Below are 26,819 nucleotides of genomic sequence, written 5' to 3'. Positions count from 1 at the left end.
ATTTTAAAAGACCGGAGACTACCTGGTGCGATTTTACTTACGAACTTAAAAATTATTTGGAGCAATGGATTCAAGGATTGGAAATAACTACTTTTGAAAGTTTGTCGGGTTTAATCATAACAGAACAGATAAAGCGAAAAGTACCTACGGATATTAAAGAACATTTTATTGATGTTTGGTCACAATTCACAAATCTAAACGAAACTGCAAGCAAATTAGATGATTATGAAAATGTGCGATCAAACAATAGGAGGAAAAAGAAAGAACTATATCAAGAGAATAACTTTTCTAAATATCAAACCTACGACGAAAGAGAAGAGAGACATTTTTCGGAACGGAAATATGTACCCCCGCATCAACGAGAATTCAGAAACAAAAACTTTCATAAAAACGAAACTACAAATTCAAGAAAAGTAACAAGAGACTGTTACGTTTGTGGATTGTCGCATTTTGCTAGAGACTGCCCAAATAGACATAAAAAATCGCAGTTGAGAGAATCTGCGGCAGAAAAGAAACGGGAAGACATTTTAACCGCGGAAATTCAGTCGGAATTAATTAATGGTGAAAAAAGCTTAAATATCAACCCTTTACAATACGTTGATATTTGTGTGGACAATAGAGAACTGAAAACCCTAGTTGACTCAGATGCTATGATACCAGTTTTAAATTCTAAATATGTGTCGAATGAACAAAAAGAAAAAGGAAAAATCATTTTAAAAAGTGCATTTGGAGAAAGGATTAACGCTACTCTTTCGAGTTTTCAAATATCATTAAAAGATAAAAACAACGAAGGATTTTCCAGGCCTATTGAGATAGTTGCAGCTGTCACGGATAGAATTCAAGAGCAATTCATCATCCTCCCCTCTGTATTAAACTTATTGGGAGAAAGCATAAACCACAGCCGCAGCCAAAACACGTCTGGATTAGAGGCGCCGATTGAAGAGAGCTTTGATGAATTTATGATTTGTTGTGGAATTAGTCAGAGCGAAGAACAACCGAGCGGAAATGAAAGCGATTCTTTGGATAAGAAAAACAAAATTAATGCGTTGAAAGAAGACCAAAGAAAACGTGATACTTTGCTGTCAGTAAGAAAAAATTTATCCCTTGGGAAAGGAAACTTTTTTATGAATGATGAATTAATATTCCACCGGGATAAAATATTAGGCGAAAAAGTGAATCAGTTGGTTTTGCCCAAAAATAAGAGACAGCAAGTTCTTAAATTAGCACATGAATCAATTTTCGGATGCCATATGGGATTAAAAAAGACTAGTGAAAGAATTAAATACAGTTTTTATTGGCCAAATATGACAGATGATATTAAAAACTTTTGTAAATCCTGTAAAGAATGCCAGTTGAGGAGTCCGGAAAAAATGATTGATAAAATTCCTATTACTCCTGTTCTCCGTCCGGAATTGCCATTTGAGATAGTAAATATAGACCTAATAGGACCCATTGAACCCCCTTCTGCTCGTCGGCATAAGTATGTATTATGTCTAATGGACCAGCATTCTCGATGGCCTGAGGCTATCCCTCTTCGTTCGTTAACGGCTAAAGCTACGTGTGATGCTTTATTGGAGATATTCATGCGGACTGGAATACCCAATGTTATTGCAAGTGATAATGGAACGAACTTTATTTCTAAGTTAACCCAGGAATTTATGAAAAGATTAGGTTGTGCTCCCAGATTTACGACGCCTAACCATCCAGCTGGGAATGGCCTTATAGAAAGATATAATAGGGTGTTCAAAAATTCACTCCATCACATTATCAGAACTGATCCGAGTAATTGGGATAAATACATTCCATATATGCTTTTTGCGTACAGGGAAGTTCCTAACTGTACGACGGGTGTTTCGCCATTCAAGTTGATGTATGGACGTGAAGCACGAGGACCTCTCAGTGCTCTAAAATCGAGCTGGTGTGGTGATATTGCCATTCCGTTAAACATGGAGAAATCAGTTGTGGATTATTTACAGGAGCAAAAAATAAACTTAGAAAGAGCTGCAGAGGAAGCATCTGTCATCGCTTCTGGTAAACAGCAGGCATATGCAGAATATTTTAACCGCCGAACCGCTTCTAAGGAATTTAAGCCAGGTGACCAAGTTTATTTATTAATACCTGATTCATCTAACAAATTATATGCCCGTTGGACTGGTCCTGGAGAAGTTATCGAGCATTGCCCTCCACATTCATATAAAATAAAACTTAGCGATGGAAAAATTCGGCATTGTCATGCGAATAAAATTCGGAAATACTATCCAAGAATTAATGCTGTAGGCATGATCTTGGAAGATGATGCAGACTTTGGAGAAGTTTATTCATCCCCCAGTTATAAAAATGTATGTTACTGGAAAGAGATATTTGATCAAGTGGATTTGCGACATCTTTCTGAGGAAGTGAAATGCCAAATCCTGAACTTATTGCAGAATCATCATTCAATATTTACCGGACAAGTTAAAGTTGCAAAGGTTGGTCATCACAAGATAAAATTAGAGGACGATAAAGAAAGGAAAAAACCTTACGTGTACAGGATTCCTGAAGCGTTGAAACCTCAAATAGACTCCCAAATCGAAGAGCTCCTAAAACGAGATCTAATCGAAGAGAGCTCAGCTGACATTGCTTATCCTATAGTCTGTGTAAACAAGAAGGATGGATCTATCAGGATGTGCGTGGATTATCGAGCTTTGAATGCAGTGACTAAAACCGACGATTTCCCCATGGAAGACACAACGGAATTAATATATTCCATCGGACAGGCAAATGTGATTAGTGTGTTAGATCTTTTGAAGGGGTACTATTCGCGGGATTATACATCTTTTAAGACCCATAGAGCACAATATCGTTTTAAGGTAATGCCTTTTGGGCTGAAAAATGCAGCTGCAACTTTTCAAAGGGAAATGAACAAAGCATTGTCACCATACAGAGAATTTTGCCGTGCTTATATTGATGACATTGCTATATTCTCCAATGATATTTCCTCTCACTTGAAACATCTTCATTTGGTGCTGGATAGATTGGAAGAGCTGCAATTCACTGTTAATCTTTCAAAGTGTGCTTTCGCGAAATCTGAAATTTCATACCTGGGGCATATAATTGGCTCAGGAAAGCATCAAGCTGATCCAGCTAAGTTAGAAACGATCTCTCGTTTGCCCGTACCTGAAACCAAGAAACAACTACGTAGTGCTCTTGGCCTGTTCAACTATTATCATGATTATATTGCGAATTTCGCCGAGATTGCCTTTCCATTAATGGAACTAACAAAGAAAAGAAACCCTGATGTATTACCGTGGTGTGAAATGCATAGTGTTGCTTTTGAAAAATTAAAATCAGCATTGTTACACGCTCCTACTCTACACACTCCGAATATGAGTAAACCCTTTGTGATTCATTGTGATGCCTCGTCAATTGGGATTGGCTCGTGTTTATCACAGATTGTTGATGGAAAAATGTGCCCTATCGCTTATGCAAGTCAAAAATTAAACAAAAGCCAACAATCTTGGTCGACAATCGAACGGGAAGCATTTGCTATAGTTTGGAGCTTGAAAAAGTTTGAAACCCTTGTGTTTGGATCCGAGATCCACATTTTTACCGATCATTCCTTATCTGACCAAGTGCGCTCCTCAGTCATCTCGACTACAAAGGTGGGTATTTGCCTTGCAAAGATTCAACATAATATTAAAACATTGCCCTGGTTCTAAAATGCCGCATGCTGATGCCCTGTCACGTTTATTACCAAAATAGACTGAAAAACATTTTTTTAGTACTAATATCATTTTTCTGTTTTATATATCAATATGGGATTAGTGACTATAAAATAATAATAATTTATGCTTGATATTATGTATATTTGTTTTAATGTTTTTTTTATTATCATTTTCTTAATATGTTGAATAATTGGTATTCGCAAGTTTAAGAGTATAATGTGCAAAACTGTTTGAAATAGGATTGGTTACAGGAATATAACTTTTTCTAGTGTTTGTTATAAATTTTCATTCAGCAGTTTTGGTTATATTTTAAATATCATTTGAGTAATGTTATCAAGCGAAATCCTTTCTTAATTATGTATTAATGTTTACTAAGTGATTATATTCATTATAAATTTGTGTTTATTAGTTGATAAGTGATTATATAGTTATTGAGTACATATTAATGTATATTAACAGATAATTGAGTTTCTTATTATCAAGATGGTATTTATATTCAATTGTGCATTTCTTATTTTACCTCGTTGCTTTCTTAAATGTTTATAAGTTATTCATTCGAGTTAACTTTGCATTTGTGTTTATTTTTATTTGGATAATTTGATGTTATTAGATACGTTTTAAAATCCAATTCATAATTTTAATTCAGAGGTATGTTTATGTTTTCATATAAACATTACTCTTACGTTGGGGGTGTAGTGATTGGATTTTGAAGCGTTAGGCAATAAACGTTCATAGATGGCGCTAGGCAACTAGCGCGAGTGTAATTAAAAGGAGTGATGTCATTCGAGTGTTGGCTCTTGGAGGAGAAGGAGTGACTGAGCAGAGTAACTCGAACGAATCTGCAATAAATTTGTTAAGTTTTCTATTTGCCTAATTTTTTTCAAAGCACTCACGAACCAGCCACGACATAATGTATGCTAACCTCGAGCTAAACGAAAAACAGAATTTTAAAAATGTAAATGGAATATTAAGTAAGCACTATTGAAATGGAAAATGCTGCAACATTAGCCTGAAACCTCCTTTTTTTTTCTTTTTTTTTGGTTTCATGTAATATTTTCAATGAGGTATTTACTTCATTTCATATATTTATATCTTCACATCACAAGTCATTTACTATTTGCAAAATAAATAAATATTTCAAAAGCTTGATCATAGCTCCGATCATAGAAATCGGACTGTAAAATGCACAATGGATTCTAAAATTAAATTGGCTTAGCGTATTCGATGTTTAGTATGTGATATTTTACAAGTGCAAGTAGGAAAGAAAGAAAACAAATGAACTGAAAACAATTTTTAAAAATACACTTTCGTTCCTTTAATATAAGGTAGGCATTTTATTTTAATTATTTTCTAATTTTTAATTTTAATGTATAACTAATTGTTATCAACACGACAAAATTTTAAAATCAACTTTCTCCAGTTCGCTATCAGATGGAGCCACTGTTATAAAATGCAAATTTAATTATATTAAACACTTATCATTAAATTTTGAGTATAACAACGCAGAGTAATATGAACAAGATGACTCAAAAGTTCACGATTTGCTACAAAATATGAAAGTTTTGGCCATCAAGAAGCAAGTGTAAAATCGGTTACAAAAAGGAATGTCTTCTTTGATTTTCAGGACAGCGGAGTTTGAGCTGAAGAGTCCGGGCTACCCGACAGACGCCTACGCAGACGATCTGAATTGCCGCTACCGGGTGATGAAGTCCTCCCCTCTGGTCTGCGAGCTGATGATCACCATTCTGGATTTCAAACTGCAGGAGGGGGAGGTGTGCGAGAATGATTACTTGCAGATTGCCGAAGAGAGGTTGTGTGGCACGATCGAAAGCGGAATGACTCGTGAGTAGACTTTTTCATTTCATATCAAATTCGATTAAACATCGAATTTTTTCACCCACTTTATGTCCTTCTTTATTATAATCTTTCTTTGAGCATTATAATGCATTGTAATAGAATGAAGGTCTATGTGAGAAAATCATCTTTTAACTAGCGAGAGGGGTCTCACCAAACTCTCTAATAAAGGGTATCCCCCACCACTAAAAATTAGGGTCCTTCGGTAAGGCAGGCAGACAACGCCTTGTATGGTTATGAAATATTAACCTCTGGCTTGAATTTAGCAGTTTTACTGAATGTATCGTGTGATCCTTAACCATTTTTTCACGATTCATTCCTGACATTAAGTAATAGATACTTGAAAATTGAATTTCTGTTTTAGATGTGTTTTCCCCATCGGAATGAAACCGAAAGAACTACAATGGTAGTCACAAAATCACATATCGAATATGGTATACTTAAATCATTGCATTTTTGAGTTATCGCAATGACATGCTTCTGAAAATACAGACCGACGGACAGTCCATCTCTCCTTAGCCTTGGTTCCAGATTTGTAAAGTGTCTGCACTATAAATGCTAAATTTATACAACGAATTATATCTGTCAAGTTCTTTTTTTTTGAAGTCATCGTGCAAACTTATATTCGAACAGCCAGCCTAACAGACTTCATCTGAATGGATTTTGCTCAAAATTTGATAAAAATCTGCAAATTTGATATAAAGACCCTATATCAAATTTCATCTGTCTAGATCAGAGCGTTTTAAAATTATTTTTGTCACGGACAGGCAGACGGTCTGATGCACAAACAAATAGATATAATTTCCCCAAAAAAGTTTCCAACCTCAGGGTGGGTGATCTAAAACGAGGGAATTCGTCAAAATCTCGAGTTCGAATTTTTTGACGATGATAATGCTTTGTATTCCGATATGAGAAAGTAAAATAGCTGTAATCATAGAAGATTCTATGAACATGATATAAAATCAGTATTACTTCCATTCGTTTCTTAACCAAAAGCAGCTCCTTTTCACTAAATCCAAGTGATGTGACTGCCATTCTGAACGTGCATTTTGTAAATTATAACATGCCTCATACCGATATTAAGCGATATGTACCCTCTTTTAGTCAATCGCCTGTTATGATTATTAGCCATTAACGAAAAGCGCTTTCCCCTATATACAATGCATTTATGTCCCTTTAACCCTCCATCACAATATTAGCATTAAATTCATTATCTCTTCCTTACAGAAAACCAATAAAGTATGCTAAAAAGGATACTTGACTAAAAGATGATAAATATCTAGTCATATCAGTATGAGATATGATATAGTTTGCAAAATGCGCGTCCAGAGTTTCTTTTTTCTTTCTATTTTTCCCCCGTTCTCGTATACGTAGTACTGAGAAAATATAATAATCGTCAAAAAATGAGAACTCGACATTTTGACGAATCTCTACGTTTTAAACTTCCCTGAGTTCGAAAAACACATTTTTAGAAAATGTCCGTCTGTCTGTCTGCGACAAAGATTACGGTTTGAATTAGATGGTTGGAATTTGGTATACGATCTTTAAACTAAATTAGCAGATTTCTATCAATTTTGAGTAAAATCTGTTCTGAAGATGTCCAGCTGTTCGAATATAAATTAGCACGATAATTACAGAACAAATAGAGCCTAGATAAAATTCGGTTCACAGATCTACCATCTATAATGTCGACATTTTAGAAATGTTGAACCAAATCCAACTACAGGCTGATTGTCTGTTGGTCTGTATTTTAAGAAACATGTAAACACGATCATTCAAAAACACAAAGATTTAAATATATCAAATTCTTTATAGGATTTTGTGATTACAAGTGCAGTTTCATGCCAAATCTGTGTGTTCAGTGGAGAGTAAAACGTATCTAAATCACAAAATCGATCTGTGGATACTATTCACTGCATGCCAGGATTTAATCGCCAAAATACTCGCTTCAATAGATTCGATAAAAATGCTAAATTCTTGCCAAAAGTTAATATTTCACAACTATTGTACACCAAAAGTTAATATTTCGCAATACTGTACGCCAAAAGTTAATATTTCGTAACTATTGTACACCAAAAGTTAATATTTCGCAACTATTGTACGTCAAAAGTTAATATTTCGTAACTATTGTACGCCAAAAGTTAATATTTCGTAACTATTGTACGTCAATGCCATGTAAGGCGATCTCTGGTATGACAAGTTTTATTAGATAGTGTGCAAGAAAGTTTTAGGGAGACTACTCCCTCTGGTTATGACTGTAGAATCGAGGTCTAATATTTTTAATTTGTAGAAATATGTAGAAATGTGATGGGTTAAAAAACGATTATTATAATCTGTTAGTCACATTTCTGTACTGATTACCCTTCCATTAAAGAAACCAATTCTGCCATATAAGATTGGCATGCTTGTTTTGCTTGTTACAATGTGTGGTATTTTTTTAGGATCATTCTAAAAACTTTTAGAAGATTGTCCAATCGGTAGTATATTTTCTAGTTCAGCAAGATTTTAAATGCATGAGTGGTGAAATCAGGAAGAAAAAAAACTACTTAATAATTTATTAAATTTTATGATTGAACACATTATCCATTTTTAAATAATAGCTGAATATATGAGCTAGGAACATGAATATTATTTTTTTTTCAGAATAAGTTGTGTACATTGATTTATAGTTTTTGCCTCCAAAAATATTATTGATCTCAATACCAAAAAAAAATTATGTACTTGGTTGTAAATATAATAAATTGAATTCAATAAATAATTGTTTTGATTCAAAAAATAATAAATTTAGGAATTTGATTTGGTTTGAAAACTAAAATACATCATGGATCATAAATTGAAAATGCAAAGAATTGCATTCTTCTAACAACTTGAATGAAAAAAATTTATTCATTTTTTTATTCAAATTTAAATTTTTAAAATATTTACATTTTTATTGACTTTTAAATAATTATATGATGAATGTATGATCTCTTATAGTTAATGCAAATATTTTAAGTTCTCAATGATAAGTTATAAAAGAAGGCTTCTGAAGCTCATCGATAGGGAAATGTTTCTTTAAATACTTAAAGTCAGATCAGATCAGATTTAAAATCAGAGTTCAAATTAAGATATAATATTCTTGATCAACTTTAGAAACATGTCTGTAAGGCACTTTAAAAATTATAACAGTTTTCTTATAGATACAACAGTAAGTTAGAACGTAGACAGTGAAAATCATACAGATTAAAATTTTTGGCAAACAGTAAAGTTCGGACAGTCACAATCATTTAAATGACGCACTTAACGCTTAAAAACAAAAGCAGAAAGCTCATCATTTTTACAAACGATTAAACTACGTAATAAATTTTCATTACTAAAAATTATGAATGACTCCGGTTTGTTTCGGATTTCTGTCTTACAATGACATCCCACACTGCCAAGGTTAAGTATTCTTAAAAATGGCTTTCCAGTCGTTTCTTTTTGTATTCATCCTAATAACAGCAATTATCTTCTAGCATTTGAATTCGACTTCAATATCAATGAAATTCGACTACGTTCTACAAATTGCAAATAGTTCCCATGAACATATGATTTAAATATATATTTAATTTTGGTTACTTCCTTTTTACATCTTAAGTATTCCATTTCCTGGTGAGTGCATGGGACGAGCTAAAATGACTGCATCTCTTCACAAATGAAGTCGTTTCGCTGATCGTTTTTTTTCATACATTGCGTCATACAGATAGAGTAATATAAAATCTTATTAATTAAAATTTATGCTATTTATTTACCATGAAATATTCTTGCTTCAAATACATAATTAAGAAGATTTATTAATTTTTTCTTTGAATATTTCAAAAAAATTATTATGAAAACCATTTTAGTCACTGAAAGATGATAACTTGTTGCTATACAAATGGGTATAATAAATATAATAAGTTAATATATTAAGTAGTTTACGTTTGTTTTTTAAGAAAATTTTGGGATCCAGAATAAATTAAGAAAAAAATTTTCTTTACTGGAAAATATTTTGGCTAAAAACGGAAATACAATTTTTTTAAAAATCTGAAACCATTTGCAAATGTATTTTATGCATTCTGTTGGTACTCATATTCACATAGTATTTAAGTATCGTTAACTATAAAACTTAAATAAACTTCTATTTAGGAAAATGAAATTATACATGTAACACGTCATAGTTTTACTATTTTTTTCGCATCTTCTTTTATTACAATAGCTATTTTAGAGAAACCGAATCGAATGGATAACTCTTTCATTATATATTCTCTTACTCCCCCAATCAATGACAAGTGCAAATCATCAATTTGCATTTTTTGCATTTCTATTTAATAACAGTAGAGTAAAAGTATGGATTGTAGGAAATGATGCTAAATTTCTTTAATACACACTTTAGTCACTAAAAGACTAACAAAAATTGAACTAAGAATATGTTTTCATAATAAAGAAAGTCATAATTTCGAAATAGCAATTATTCACTCTGTGATGCTTATGACTGAGAGCATTTTTGGAAGCCTGATAAAAAAAACTCTGCATTAAAACTAAAGAAAATAATCGGAAGAAAAATGAAAAATAAAATTTTAAATAAATCTCATTTTTTTTAAAAAAAACCTGTTTACCTTTCTTTAATTTTGATTATAGTATTTCATGTGAAAATCCGTAAACGCTTGATAACTTTCTTTGTAGTTAAAGGTCTGAGACACTTTATTCTTAGAATTTTTCAGTCTCGTAGAAATTTCCAAGAAGAATAAAGCTCGTAACGCTTGAAACTACACTAATAAAACAAATGAAATGGTTTCTAAAAATTTAAAGAGTAGCTTCTATTTTTTTTCTGCCATTTTCTCTATTATATTTTTATTTCCTTCGAGAAAGTAGGTTTCACAACAACAAGATTTTAAACTTATTTTACTACTCCATTATTATTGTAGTTCTAAGAATAAAATAAATAAAAATAAAATTTTTATTTATTTACAATAATGAAAAAAGAAACGAGATTTTGTTTTTAGGTGCAGAAGCCATATCAATTAAAACTTCGAAGTACAGCAAAAGAAAAATCTTACGCAAACTCTCAGAATATACGTCATTACAGTATCTTAAAAATGAAGACTAAACTAAGATGTTTATTAATCTTAATCGAAAACTTGATATTTTTCCCTTTTTTTGTTTTGTACTTCAACTTTGAAAATGTATGTATCAAAGCATTTTATAGCAATCTTAAAATTCAAATTTTCAAACCTTATTTTGCCTTTTTCATAATATTTATACAATAATTTTAATAAATATTAAGTTTGCAGTTACGGCAGGTGTCAGGAGAATTTTAATTTATATGTTTTTGACGCTTGTCTGCTATAAACAGGCAACTTTTTTCACACGGAACTCGTTTTCTTTATTTCTGTATTCATTGACAAATAAAGTGCTTGAGATAAAATCAATCTCTTGTTTCCTAATGTATAGAATATTTCTTTTCCTGATCTTTCATTTTCAGATTTTATTTTCACTTTATAACCGCTTTTTACACGAAAATGTTTCGCGTTCCCAGCGTTAAAAAGAAAGTTCAATGTTGAAATGAAAGAAAGTTATCTCAGAAGACAGCCAGTTGAAAAAGTAAAACAGGAAATCATATCAGTTTTAGCACAAATCAAATTTGCTGTGTTAGTTGTCAAATATATTTCGTAATAAAAAATTATTTGAACTTGCAGTTTAATCGATAAAAATTTTCACCATTTATTCATGCTGTACTGCGGCAAGCATTTAATGATTAATGTTACTTGATGTTGCATTCATTGAGAAAGATAACAGCGAATCCAGGACCAAATAAAATTGGATTAGATTCCTAAAGGCAATTGATATTTAACCACTTTCGGCGAAAAGACATGCCATGTACATCGAGATGCTTTTGTCACAGAATAGCCAACGACGTGCAACAGGCAATAGTCACATATGTAAAAATAATGTCCACAAATCATCATCTGAAATTATTTGCCAGAACACAGTTTATAAGAAAGCAATTTAGTGTCGAAAATTGCTTCATTTAGAGTGTATAAATCATTTTCTGATTTCTATAAGGTATCGGATACTTTATGTGGCCTCGCTGAGAGTTACAGTGGACCGTTTTGACACTCGCATCTGTGAATCTCTTGCCACCTCCAAAAATTAAAGATTTCTCAGTGCAAGACAATCTTTTGGTATTTGATTGACAAAGTCCTTACATTTTCTTGGAGAATAACTTTGCAAAGATAGTAAAAGTCAGAAAAAAAAATCAAATTAAATATTAGATGGAAAATTGTATAAATGTTATTATTACCAGATGCATCAATGCATATCTTTAAAACACCATGTATTTAACACATTGTATAAAAGTTATTGATAAGTCTCATGACATGTTGACAAAAATACAGAATTCTGAGGAGTTGTAATTGTTGTTTGTGTCGTTTCTATAGTTTTCTCAAATGAAATATTCTCTCTTTGTTCTTTAAGGAATGTATTCCTTCGGTGACCTGGACGAGATTTTGATGAACTTCGATACTGACGGTTCGGTGGGGGACAAAGGCTTTCATATCTCGGGTTTCCAGCGGGAGTGCAATTTTTCCCTCAATGCAACCGAGAAGGGGCGCAAAGCTCAGAATGCATGGGACTGCGACAGGACCATCATGGGCTCAGAAGATTCGATTCGGAGTCCGGGCTTCCCAGATGTTTACCCGCCCAACGTGGACTGCAGGTGGATGGTGCTGAGGGCCGATCCACGCTACTGCGAGTTGGAGATCACCATCAACAATTTGCACATTCAGGTGGGGGAGAGCTGCCAGTTTGACTATTTGGAGGTAGACGGCCACCGCTTCTGTGGAAGCACTACAGCTGGAAATAAGCGTAAGTATAATTGGCAAAGAATCTATCTATATCTATTCACATCTGAATGAATATTAATAATAAAGATGAATATATTCGTGTGTGCATGTGTGTGTTGACGCTCTACAGGTCAGACCCATTGACGTACATCTACTAAATTCGACACATTTTTTTGAAATTATAATTAGAGTTTCACCTCATTAATAATCAAACTAATTTTTGGTGATTTCCGCAATAACTTCTGAAAATATTACTACACAAAAATAAATTTTATACCGCTTTCAAAATTTTAAAAATTGCCTTTTTCCATAATACTAGTTTAAAAGTTGTGCCATTTTTTGTTGCATTTTGGCAATTTTATAAAAATATTTTCTTGCCTGATTTCCTACAATAATTGCAATTATCTGATCACGCAATTTTTTTCCATTCTTTAAAATTAAAAGAGAAGAATTTTGTTTCGTATTTATCTAGTTTACAAGATGTATAAAAAAGTGGTTACATTACCGCGAATTTTAGATGAACCTGATATTTATGTTTCTGACAGCGCTATGATGTTCTCCTTTAAAAGAAATCCATCCACATAATACAGATAAGTAAAACATTAAGACAACACGGCTTAATACAAAAAAATTTTGCAGAATTATGAACATGAAGTTATATCTAAACGATTCATCTGAAAACAAATAACTAATATTTCTGGCGAACCACCTGGAATAGAAGCATATTGTTCAAACTGTTATGCCTATAGGCTTCGTTCCTAACAAATGCTATTAATCATTCCGAATGTAAAATAGCTGCATGAAAAATACTTACAGCAACGCCCTAAGAAATGTTATAATTTTAAATTACAAGCTTATGGATCTAGTTCCACTCCATTCGAATCTCATTATTTTACGCTGCTTCGGAATTTAAATTCTCTATAATTATATAAACTTTTAAAGGCCTTGTTGTAGATTATAAACTGTTATTTTCTAGTTATTTTATTAATTTTGATATGTTTTCCTATTTATTTGTATTCAATTCGATACGCAATAACTCTGCTTGAATTGCTTTGTATTTTGACTCATCATCCATTTTATTTGTCATTATTCCTAAATGAATGTAAATTATGCTATTTAGTAATTATCTAAACATTTAAAATGACCTAACAATCATTTTTTTTAAGTCTTTGCAATGTACACCGATGTAACTGTCTTGAAGAAACTCTGAGTGTTTGAAATTGGGATGGAATTTCATGTATCTTTATAACAGTTTGTGAATTGCTTAACAAATATCAAAAATTTTTTTTCTTTCTTTTAACCAATCACTATACGTTAATTTTTTTTAAAAAAAATGTTTTAATCGTTTTTTTCTCCGGCAGGTATCTTTTCATTCAAAACAGAGCAAATCGTGATACATTTCCATTCTGACGGAAGTGTCAATGACCGGGGTTTTGAGGTGACTTTAAAACAAAGGGATTGTCCAACAACAACAACAACAACCTTAGCTCCAGCAGCATCCTGCGATCAAGTGTTCGACAGCAAGCATTTTATCCTGGTCAGTCCCAATCATCCACGAGATTATGACAATGGTGTCGACTGCAGGTGATCTTTCAGCGTTTTTTTATAGATTTAAACCTTATTCTAGCCTTATTTTGTGGGTCATACATGGATTATCGCTTCTGAAGTATCTATGAATTATATGTTGATATTTTATGATATAGACGAGTCAAGCTATTAATCATGTATATAATGGCTAAGATTAACTCATATTATTTATTTCATGTGGAATCCAACCTTTGGAGTTAATTTGATAAAAAAAAAGAATGTGAGCTTAAATCATTAAAAAGAAACTTTTTTGTTCCAGGTATGTGATTCGACGCAGTTCCGAAGATGTGTGCCGATTGGAGATGCAGTTTCTGCGCTTCGATGTAGAATCCAGCAGCGATTGCGAATATGACTACTTGTCTATCAATGGCGAGAAGATATGCGGACTCATCGAAAATACAACCCGTAAATATTCCATTATAATCCAAGAATATATTAAATATCTTTTTAAAAAAATTCGGGCATATAATCAAAAATATTTTTAATTACATTTTTTTTTTGCTTTAATCATCTGTCTTAATATTATTTCTAAAAGTATATTCATAATTATAGCAATGATAATAAGCATACAAAAATGTATTTAATAATGTATAACGAATAAATTAAAGCAATGGAAAGCATTGCCATAAAGCATATTCAAAAATATTTTAAAAATTTATTATAGTTAAAAAAACTGATATCACTGAAAAGCTATTTTTTTTAATTTACAAAAGAATACTGTTAATATTTCAAGTAACTTTTAATTAAAATTTTAATTAGATTTTTAGTCATTTCTTCCCTTAGTGAGCACTAAAGAAATAACCTAGTACCAAATTTCATAGCTCTAAATCAACCCTCTGTATAGGGTTTTGAGCGAATTATGCATCATGCATTTCGCAGGATGCATCACATAAATTACCGATTATAAATAATAATACATTACCGACTACCAGCCTATAAACTTGATTATGTTAAAAGCATTAAATCTGATCATTACATTACTTTAACCGTCTAAAATGCGTTTGAATTGCTCACCTAAAGTAGTTTTTAAATTATTTTCCTTTTACCGTTTGAAACATTCTTCAAAAACAGTTTTTTTTTTAATGTGCAACAAATATTCAAAGCCACCGTCGCTTTACTTTTCATCTATTCTTCTCGAATCAATTTCAGTTTTAACAAGGTAAAAGCATCAACCACCCAGTTCACTGGACTGGAACTGCAGCGTCTACTGAACATTCAAAATTAATTTTAAATGCTTTTCTAATTTTTATTCTTATAACCCTCTTTCAGAAATTTTTTCCATTATTTTAAAAGTTTGTATTTTTATTATATTTGAGTCAATGAAAGAGAGAGAAAAAAAGAATGTTTAAGCTTCTGATCATTGTATATCCAGAATTGAAACATGCAAAAATGCCTTTAGATAGCATAGATGTCTGTATCCATCCAAATTAAGTTCAAGGACCTGAAGCAGGGCTCATTTTTTGTCATTTTCCTCATAAATGTATGTTTATTATTTAATAGTTAGCTATTAAAGAGTATGTATGCATTTACACATATCACTTATAACACTGTAAGACTCATCATTATATATTACGAAAACCTCAAGAACTTACTACTTAATTGCAATCATAGACCTAAGCAGTGCTGGTGTATTTCTTGATACAAAACCTCAAGTATGAAATCAATCAGCAGTTTTGGTGTTTTTGACTATTTCGTTGAAATCAGCTTAACTAGTTAAGTTGCCGTTGAATAAGCTCGTCATAATGCAAAATGTTGTACTTTTTCCATGACGAGAATACTCGTCAAAAACTATTAACTGGTTAAACAAAAGATGTCATGTTTCGTTAACATCTACTGTGTTTACCTTCTAGGTACCTATTTGTTCCAAGACTATGAGAAGACTTTGACATTCCACTCCGACTCCGGCACTTCTCGTCCAGGGTTCATGATAAGGGTTCAACAAGTCGATTGCTCTGTTGCAACCACAGAACCACCCTTACCTCCCTCCAAGCCCTGTGATCAACATTTCTCAACATCGACATTCGAAGTCCGCAGCGACAACCACCCGGACAATTATGATCCACACCTTCGCTGTACGTACACTGTATCACGGGCGCATCCAGGTGTGTGCGCTCTGGAACTGACCTTCTTGACGTTCGATGTGGAGGCGAGTGATGGATGTCAGTACGATTACCTGAAGGTACAGGAAGAGAAACTGTGTGGGATCTACCCATCTAACCTCAAGAGTAAGTAATCAAGCTAACCCTCTCCCTACTAATCCGGCCCAACCCTGCCGTGCAAGTTCTATACTAATGAGTCCTTTTGGGGGTCGGTTTCTCTTATTAGTATTGAGCTTTCACGGCCGGGTTGGGTAAAGTTAGTAGTGAAAGGGTTGATATAAGATACAAATGAGATAAAGTAAAAGAAATGCATCCAAAGTTAGTAATATAACACGATGATGAGCATCACTGAACAAAGGGGTTTTTTTTTCATTAATAGGTGAGAATTGCTGAATTTGGTAGGTATTATAAGCACGATTCTGTCAAATATTTGGGTCGTAAAATAAGCAATTCATGTTGTCTTTATGTGGATGTGGAATATGGAATCATTTTCTGAACTAGAATTATATGGTTGCATTTAAAGAACAAGTGCTTATATTTAGATATCAGTCATTAAATAATTTAACAAAAGAATGATAACCCTTATATTATTTAAACTAAGTTTCAAAACCTGTTATTAAATCCTGAGAGAAGAAATTTCTTAGTCTGCAGTTTGCTAGAATGGTTTTATTAAATTTATAAATAAGGTTAAAGAATTTATTTTGATTCTTTTTGTCTAAAAGTTCTTAAGTTGCAGTTTAGACGAACAGTTGTCTGTTGCAAACGTTATTTATAATAATCTTATTATTTTGAACTTCCTTCCAAGGAAGCAATTATAGCCTCTAATAGTGCTCATAAAATAGCATATAAATTGGTACACGTTATAATAATAAATAAAGACATTAAATGTTGGTTTAAAAAGAACAAACGCTAAGGTTACTTGTTTTTGTATAGTAATTGAAGTAAGGAAGAAAAACTGTACAATATAAAAAATACCGTTGTTGAATTCATACTTCACATGTTGATGTGATAACAAAACGCACTTTCGTTTTAATTGTGCTCAAGAAAACTGGTATTCTGATTTAGGTAACCAGTTTCTTTAAGCGCAGCATTTTGAAAACAAATAAACTACAAAACATTTTATATTCTACATTTTTATTAATTTTTTATATATTACTATGCATTAAAATAGATAGCATTCTCCTATTCTTACTCTCATCTAAATGAAGAGAAAATGTGAAGATTGAAAAAAGGAGAATGTCAGTTACATAACAAAATCCGAAATAAAAAGTATTGTTATGAAAGATGGAAAAAAAAACTGAAAATAAATTAATCTTGGACTCTAGCAGAATGTAGAGGGGACACATGTAGAGATATGTAGAGTAGTACATGTAGAGATATTCAGACAAATATTTTGCATTATTTCATTAAGTTTCAGAGAATTCTTTCTTACTATGACAGACGATACATTTCTTAAATGATTAGTTCTTAAATATTTTTTAATTGTTGTTTCGGCCTTTTATTTAATATTATTCCAAAATTTTCAATCAATCAATTTCACAAAAAGTTGCTATTTTTATCTCAGTCATAAACACCGAACTTTTCAGACTTTTCATGTGTTTTATTTCTCTTTGTTCACCTTTTCCTTCGACATTTAAAGCAAGTTTAAACGGCGATTCTGCATTTAAACTTTTAAAACAAATACTTAAAAATTTTGAGCAGTGGCATCTTGAAGACATTTTAAACTTTTAACATCATTTTCAAGAAGCAGTAAGGTTATTAAATGAATTTTTATCGTTCTTTTAAGTATTTGGAATAAAATAAAACTTCGCAACTAAAAAAATAACTGCGAGATATGGTTGGTTTTTCCTGCCAATCTTTAAAAGAATCTCGACTCTTAGAATAAGTTGGTAAAATCGTTCCTTGAATTTTGTCGAAATTGAAAATGTAAGTATAAGAGACAATCCGAAAAAATCTGTTCTTGCTAAATCTTAATAAAAAAAACTTAAGAAATAAATATGTTGCATCGATAGTCATTCTTAATTTTTGGCAAAAATCACCCAACATTCAGAATCAGTCCCTTCGTAACCTTGTCGATTGCACGTGTTCTCGACTGCACGTGATGCCTCTAACAACCCTAACCGATCTGACGCCACGTCGAGGATTAGAATTAAAATCGGGAAAAAAGATTCATGCAAAAGGATGCTGTTGATTAATACGGATATTATCTCGTTCATTTTATTCGTTTGTTTTCAAACTAAGCTTTGCAAGTGTGGAGATGTTAAAAATTCTCTTAGAACGCGTTCTCATACAATGTAAATTCATAAGAAGAGAAGTTGTAACTATTCATATACAATGTTATAACAGCCCGTTGTTACATGTTAAAATAAATTTAGCAATTTCATATTTAAAAAAAACTATTTAGAAAAGCAAGTATATTCTTTTACCTATTATTTATATAAAAAGTGGGAAACTTAAAACATCTCACTAACATTAGGCACATTTACAAATGAGAACATGTTTGAAACGTAAATTCTTACGATAACGCATATCTCGTCTAACATGATTTTTACTATGCAAAACGCATTCTTCAGCCAATTACGTCTTTGTCTGAAATATAATGGGATCTCTTTAATGCCAACCTTTTTAAACCTCTTCTCCAGTATTAGAAGACAAATCGGAAATAAAGATTCATGTAAAAGGATGCTGTTCATCTATTAGGGTTATTATCATATAAGGTTTATTAGTTTCTTTGAGATTTGGAGGTATCGAAATAGAGGTTAGAAAATTGTTTATCTTTTGATCGAAAATTTGTTTAAAATTTTAATTCTTAATTGTAATGAAAACTTTTTAATGTTCAAAGTTGGGAAATGAAAAACTTTAACCAAGGAATGGCAGATTAAAAATCTGTATTGAAATACATTGAAACAGGCTTATTTCTTAAAAATATAACCCTTAACCGTTTAAAACTTGATATTTTTTATTTTATTATGAAGCAATGTTCAGTCTTTTGCTTGTCATTAAATGTTAAATTGACTGAATTTTGAAGCTGATCAAAAAGAGAAAATATCAACAAAAAGAGTATCGAAATTGTTTTTAACTTTTCCAATCAAACTTCTGGCTTGCATTCTAAGAATCAGTCTCTAGGCTTAAATTCCTAGATATCAGCGTCTTGTAGAACATTCCTTTCTGTGGCAATACAATGGAGAATGGACAGCCAATATGTGAACAAGAGCTCAGAAATAGATTTTAAGACCCTAATTCAATGTTCAGTACAGTTGTTTGAAATGTTTTATTATTATTTTGAGGAGTGCGCCCCATTGTTTTATCTGCTCTTTCAAGAAAACCCATGTGCTGGCAACTGAAATTCGTGTATCGTGCAGCTTCAAAAAAAGGACCAGGAGTTCTTTTTCTTTTTAATTCTCATAGAAAGACAGCACTAGTAGGTATTTCCTGATTTCTTTACAGGCACGTTTCAATTGAAAAAAAATGAAGAGAATAATACTAAATTAGATAGATCCAACAATAGTACTGAAAAATATTATTATTATATGTATTAAAAATAGACTACAATGTTTTATATTTAAATGAAAGTATTGCAATATTATAAATACCCCTGTTCCCTTTTTGGACTTCAAAAGAACTGTATATGCTTTTTTTAATAATTTTTTATGGTAATTAAATGACTGACTTATAATAATGTTTGACATTAATTTAGTAAAAAAATCTCGATTTATCAATACTCCTGCGTGAAAAGCAAATTTTGAGATTATGAATTAGTCCCTTCTTCATTAATCATTGCCTTTCGCTCCACAGCTTAACTATTTATAATTATTTTTCAATTATAGAAATAGAATGGAATCTCGAAATTCAATATTTTTTTGTTTTTAATCGTGATAAAAAAATTTTTAAGAAGTTTTATAGTTTTAATGAATCTCAAAATTGACGTTATGTAAGTATATGAAAAACACCAGTGAAAGTAATTAGTTAAAAATGTTATTATTATCATTGAAAACATAAATGCATTTTTTATTGTCAGCTGCATACAGATGCCATTATAAATTCGTGCAAATTTCCAAAATTTATAACAAAAGAAATAATTCGCTAAAAAATGTTCGATTTACGCAAATATGTTCAGAGTGACATTGGAGTTATTTTTTCCATGTGTAAAAAAACTAATTTCAGGATTAAATGAAAGAAGATACTCACTCCATACTGAGCCGTTTTATGCCAATCAGGAAGCACAAATGGACAATGAAACAGATCGCATTAACTTTACACTGTGCGTTTATTTTAAAGTAAAAGATATTCAGCATGATCATAATCACAAGATGTTAGATGAAAAAGCTCCATCATTGCGCCTATTACAGTTTAGCATCGATGCCTCCGACGGTTCGTTGAACGGAATCTTTCATTTCCATTAAAGGGGCCGGCGAGCCTCTGTACAGAAAAGACATCAAGTATCCTATATCGAAAAATCTGTTGGGATAGAGTCTGTTGATCATGAGGGTCACTTAAACTTACAACTTCTACTTATCACTTAGTCTTCAGAGAAAGTGTGCTGTTGAAATGTCTTGACTTTCAACAATGTCGGCACAATGTAGTCACGAAAAAGCGTAATACATCGATCTGGAGTGATGCACAAGTTTTCCGCCGACAGGACAACGTTCTTTAGAAAAAGAAAAGCCCAGAATTGAAAGAGGTTGGGACACCAAGCCAAATAGTCACATGAGGAAAATGTAGTGGCTTGATCAATTATCCATGAGAGCTTAACGTCGCCAAGGTACGACCGTTTTGTCTATTGATGTCACCATATAGTGAAAAGTTGGCTTCTTCCGATTGTATAACTTTCACCAACTATTGTGGATCACATTCCATTTGTACCAAGCCCATATAACAAAGTTCAGTCTTTTATCTGAATGTATTGGGTGCATCTTATATGGATACCGATCCATGATTCCAAGCAGTATGCATCGAAGCGACGATTCCAAAATCCCTGTTATTCTCCCGTAACCATGAGTACTACTGTTACTTCTCGTTGATGTCTCGGTTGCAGATTATTCCAAAATGCTTTTTACAACATGGTCACAGTCCGTGCTCAAGGATGGTCTACCACTTCGTGGATGGTCCTTCTATTTCTCCGTTTCCTCAAAATGCAGTATCCTTTTCAATGAAATGGGCTTTTTGCATCTTCGACACTTTCTCTCTTCCAAATTCTCGCCATGTTGTGGTTTTACAATTCTTGTAGAAAAATTTAACATCAGCTCCCAATCTGGTAAAGATAGAAGGCTGCCTGAAACGAGTGACGAATCTCCTTTTCAGTCAGGTGTTTATGGTTATCCAGATTTGCTTAATACGAAATGTGAGAGCCATCTTTCGGCTACTTTTGAAATTATTTTTGTACATAGAAAAAAATTATATATCCCTCTGGTTATGTTCGCACAAACCGAAATTTTTTCCGAGTATTAATTTTTGTAATTATAAATTTTTTTAAGTTTCCACGAATTTATGACTCATCTTGCATATTATGTTTAGAAATACTCCTAGTTCAAATAAATGGTTTAAATTTTAATCTTTACAAAAAAATATTTTATTAAAATATTTTTGAAAAACATGTTAAAAATAATGTCAGCTCAATACCCCCTTAATGTGACTCAAACTATTATGCTTCATGATATACCTTATACATTAGAATATCAAGAGACATTAATCACTTTAAATTTACTTTTAAAAAATAATAAATAATTTGAAATAAAGTTGATAGTTTCTTTTATTCAGTTATTCATCTATAATGTTATTTATTATTATCTTCTTGAGGAAACAGGGTTTAAAGTAGCTGTATAGTTATAAATTTCATAAATATATCTGTTACAAGAATATTAGCAAAATTCACAGTGAATTTCAATTATATTATCAGAAAATTACTTCGAAAAAGTATTATCATTCGATTTAAAAGGAATTTCCCGTGAATGAGATTTATCACTTAAATAAACATCAGTACTTGCATATAATCGTCCATAAACGTTTATAACGTTGGGTGTAGTTAAAAATACCCTCCTTTTGGCTGGCGTCATTATCGGAATCTCAGCTTCCCTTTTGGCGACTAGTCATTGAGACAGATTTTATATACTTAAATTAACTGGTTTTATCGGTGTAAGAACAAATTTAAGTACGAATCAAATTTTATTGGTATCTTTTATGATGAATTATAATAAAGTTTAATGAGTTGCGGTCTGCAATTTTTATTATTTACATTTTAGTGATGTGTTTTGTTTTGAATTTTTGTGAAAATTATCTGGGTGGAGAAGATCCCACTATGAGGAAACGAGAATTTTAATATTACTATATATTTACATCTAAATTGTATTACAAATAATGTCTTTTTTTTTATTTCTTAAGTACTTTGCAAATGTTTATCTGATTTCCTATTACGATTTTTGTTAATGGATCGGTGATAATTGCTAAGAGAATAATAGCCCGACCACATCCACTTGTTATCAATGCATTGAGACAAATGCATTTTCTGTTCAATATTTAGGAATCATCCCATTTGAAGATTCTGAAGTGACTCTAGAGTTCCATTCGGATGGCGCAACTTCACGGCCCGGTTTTCATATTCGAGGACAGCAAATGGACTGTGCACCACTCACGGACCAAGTCACGCTGCCAGCTGTTGCAGGTACTTTTCTTTCTGTAAAAAACACTTTCTTTTTAAATGCAGCAAATCAGAGAAACAAGCATCAGTAATTATTAATATTATTAGTTATAATAATAATATGTTGTATGATATTGTTATTATTATTAATGATGACAGCATCAACAAATATTAATATTAAGTGATCGAATAATTCTTAAAAGCATTAGAATTTCGCTTCTACGCAAGCTGGATGAAACACCAGTGGCAGAAAAGCAATGCTTTCTCTTTTTAAACTTTGCCTTGGTTGAATTTTCAACAATTCTTACTTTGCATTGGCACTTCAGCATTTAATTCCCCCTAGCTCTTTCTCGGTCATCATTATTTTACTTCCTCTAATTGGCATATATCTAGTTTCGGTTTCGTTTTGCCTCAAAAGAAACTAATAATTATTTTTTCTGTTCAAGGTCATTTTTCGAAAAAAGAAATGATTTGGAAATCTCTAAAATGCAAACTCAGATAATATACATATATAAAAAAAGAATATTCATTATTATTAAAGATAAATAAAAGGTAGAATTTGCATAAATACTCTTGTATATGAGATAAATGATATTTATTTTTAGACAGTTGTTATCGAGTTAAATGAGTGAAGTTTTAAGAACGGGAAAGGGGAAAAAGGGAAAACTAATGCTTTCGTCCGCAGAATCGTCACTTCGACTACCATTTAATTTTCTTTTAATAAGGCTAGAAGTAATTTATATTAACCATTATTTATTGCGCCAAAAATGAAATTTCATTTTTAGCCTTGAAATGAATGTATTCTATAAGGAAAGTACTTTTCCTTATGCTCTTTTTTCTTTTTAAATATATTTTTAGCTTATCAACCACCGACTTTCAGGAATTCAGCAAAAGAATTAAATATTTAATAAATGCCCTTTATACTAGAAGTGTTCGTTTCTGAATTTACTAGCCGGTGAGTGTCATAAATTCAGCAAATGAAATTATAATTGTAGAAAGGAAACAATAAGCTTATTTAAGAATCCTTCGTTATTATGTTGTAATTAATTTTTTTCTATTTTTATCTCCATACTTTTATTAAAAATGCTAATTCACCTCATTTACAAGGGCTTTAAAGGAATTAAACTCAAGATGTATAAGTAAATATGGCTAAAAGAGAAAGAAAATGCAGAAAATTGAATTTTCAATGTTTCGCTTATACAATAAAAAAGTCAAAATTATAGAAACGATAATTTAGTTGAGATTAAGTCTAAGTATTCAAATCTAGAGCAGAGATTCAAATATATCTGTATATGAATTTACTAGATAAAAGCCAAAATGTCAATATTCATTTGTTGAAAGATAAAATTGTCAAAATGAAAATTCCTCCACAATTCCCGCTTTTGTTAAAAGAATATGAATATAGAAAGTAATTATGTTTCTTAACATAATAATGTCCACAATGAATCGCGATGAGGTAAAAGTTAAATTTTTGCACTCGGAAAAATAGTCTGATTCTTAATGATTCGTGTAATACAAGGATAATTTATTGCTTCGAAATAAATGTATAAAATTAATCTACATCTTCTTCACTCTGTATATTTTTAACAATCAAAATTAAAAAGTAAATGAGTAAAATATCAAGATAATCGGATCGTCTTGAAAGGTGCCTGAGAAGAGCCATCCGAGAGCAAAAGATTAATGAGAAATGTATTTATTTTATTTTAAATTTCACATTTTATTCGTAACATTTTGAAAATATATTAATTTGATAATAAGCGGCTATTTTATGGATTTCAGTCAATGATTTTCAGCAAAAAAGGGTGTTATCTAATCATTTCTTGTTCAGAGCAAATAATATCCTTTTACTTAAATCAATATAATTCGTTCATTCTAACTACGTCTGACATGTAATATTCGAGGTACTTTTTTTCAAAAATTTGCGAGTTGTGTTTGATAGAATTTCGTTTTCATGTGTTAGGCGGCTGCGATCTCACATTCAATAATGGCAGTGGCACAATTCAGAGCCCAGGATTCCCAGAGCCTTATCCAAGTTCACGTAGGTGCGTCTACAGATTCATGGCACTACCCGAACATTGCCGCATCACTTTCCAATTTCTGGAATTCGCCTTACACGCTGAGAATGCCCTCTGTGAGAGAGATTTCCTGCGCATCAATGGAATCAAGTACTGTGGACCACAGCTGTTGGGACAGAAAAGTAATCTTTCCACTTGTGTCATCCAATATTTTGAAAAACGTATTGTAAACACCATTTCTTTTTTTATTTCGTGTATGATAATAAATGATTCGTTTTATGTACACAACAGGAACTGTTACATTTTACGGCTATCCCCGGGAGGTGAATGTGACGTTCGAAAGTGATGATCAGCTGTCAGACAAAGGATTTTACGCCGTCTACAGGCAGCTGCCGTGCTCACCTGCTCTCGGTAAGATGGAAATTTGTGCACCTGCAATCGGGTCACCTTAAATTTCGAGACGTGTGTTAGACGCTTTAGTGTAAACTTGGATCTGCAAATTCAGGAATGTCCTTCATATTTCAATCAAATGTTCAAAAGCTTTAAATAAGGCCCGATACTTCCTGGATAATACCAGTGGCAGATTTTCAATGAAGCAGTTGCCTAGAGTCGATGAAAAAGGGCCACAAGCCAAGTCGATTAAAAACTTATTTTTCTTGTCGCTATATAAATAAGCGTGTAAAAAAAATAAAAATGTGAATAATAGAATATAAATATTACGTTAACACTTAATCAAGTATAAATGCTCATGTTCCAATATAATTCATTATGTTCTGTATATTACTTTATTAAAATATTAATAAATAACGAACCTCTTCTTTAATAATATTTTTATATATGCTGGACATATGGAATCTTAATTGATAAATATTAATTTTAAGAAAATATAGTTGTTTTTAAAGTCAAAAAATTATTAACCTAAAATAAAGCATTAACTTGTAAAAAATGCGTTAATGTGAAACTAAATTGGTCATCTTATAGGTACCTTAATGTGCACCCACAGGTCGGCAAAATGCCTAAATTCGTCGCTGAATAACACTGATTTAATAATTTGACTTAATCAAGAACTTAATACAATGCGATGTTTTTTTTAACAATATGAAAAATTATGCAAAAAACAGAACAAAAACTTGATATCCTTTTGAATTATTAATATTAAAGGTAAAAAATTGGCATATAAATCACTTTTATGATATATAAAATTGTCTATATATGTTAAACACAATATAATAAAGTTCTCTATGTATATCAAACATTATATATATATATATATATATATATATATATATATATATATATATATATATATATATATATATATATATATATATATATATATATATATATATATATATATATATATATATATAGTAACCAATCTAAAGTAAGAAAAAGTTTGAAAACGAAACTAAAATGAAAACGAAACAAAACAGTTTCGAAATCGCAACTAAAATTTATTATCTATTTAAACTAAAACCAAAAAGGAACTTCATAGTATTTAGAGAGCGCAATTGCAGCTACTTCTAAAACACAGATGAATTTATACAAAAGTATTAGAATCAAGTTAATAGGAAAAACAAAATCAAATAAAAATTAAACCAAAAAAAATTATTAAAAAATATTAAAAAAGAATCCGGCCTGAAGACTTTTTCAAGGGTCACCCTCAGGCAGGGATTCAAATAAAGGGATTTTTTCTGTGAGGACATACAGACATTAAGTCTAATAATGATTCCTCGTGACCCGAAAATCCCCCGAAATTATGCTCAAGAGATATACCATTTTAACAGAAAGGAAATACAAAATAACAAATTAGAAAAAAACCACAAAGTAAAAATACAATGAAAACAATAACAATAAAAACAAAAACAGCATTAAAATTAAAATTAAAAACAAAAAGGCCAGAACATACCTTCCAACAGTGAATGAAACTTTAAACAATCGATTGTGATTTCCTGTTTTTTAAAGTTAACGGTTAAATTATGTAAACAGAGGTAGGCACCCAGCGCCATCTATTGAGTGATCCAATATGCAAGTAAATTTCTATTTTTATTTAAGCCAAAAGATTAATCCCAAACCATACCTTG

General features: G+C 31.5%; 1 protein-coding gene across 2 annotated transcripts in view; it reads left to right on the top strand.

The window, feature by feature from the left end:
* LOC129981593 (cubilin-like) overlaps nucleotides 1-26,819 on the top strand; it is a 134,147-nt gene that overhangs the window by 45,068 nt on the left and 62,260 nt on the right. For both annotated transcript variants that reach the window (XM_056092500.1, XM_056092499.1), the window contains exons 7-14: nucleotides 5,329-5,546; nucleotides 12,033-12,422; nucleotides 13,762-13,984; nucleotides 14,247-14,392; nucleotides 15,838-16,212; nucleotides 22,604-22,744; nucleotides 24,681-24,917; nucleotides 25,027-25,146. In XM_056092500.1, the coding sequence (XP_055948475.1) occupies nucleotides 5,329-5,546; nucleotides 12,033-12,422; nucleotides 13,762-13,984; nucleotides 14,247-14,392; nucleotides 15,838-16,212; nucleotides 22,604-22,744; nucleotides 24,681-24,917; nucleotides 25,027-25,146 (1,850 nt within the window). The remainder of the gene's footprint in view (nucleotides 1-5,328; nucleotides 5,547-12,032; nucleotides 12,423-13,761; nucleotides 13,985-14,246; nucleotides 14,393-15,837; nucleotides 16,213-22,603; nucleotides 22,745-24,680; nucleotides 24,918-25,026; nucleotides 25,147-26,819) is intronic.

Source organism: Argiope bruennichi, chromosome 8, assembly GCF_947563725.1.
Source record: "Argiope bruennichi chromosome 8, qqArgBrue1.1, whole genome shotgun sequence".
In the NCBI taxonomy this organism is placed as follows: domain Eukaryota; kingdom Metazoa; phylum Arthropoda; class Arachnida; order Araneae; family Araneidae; genus Argiope; species Argiope bruennichi.
The sequence above is the reverse complement of the archived record's forward strand: the minus strand, read 5'-3'. Positions and strand labels throughout refer to the sequence as shown.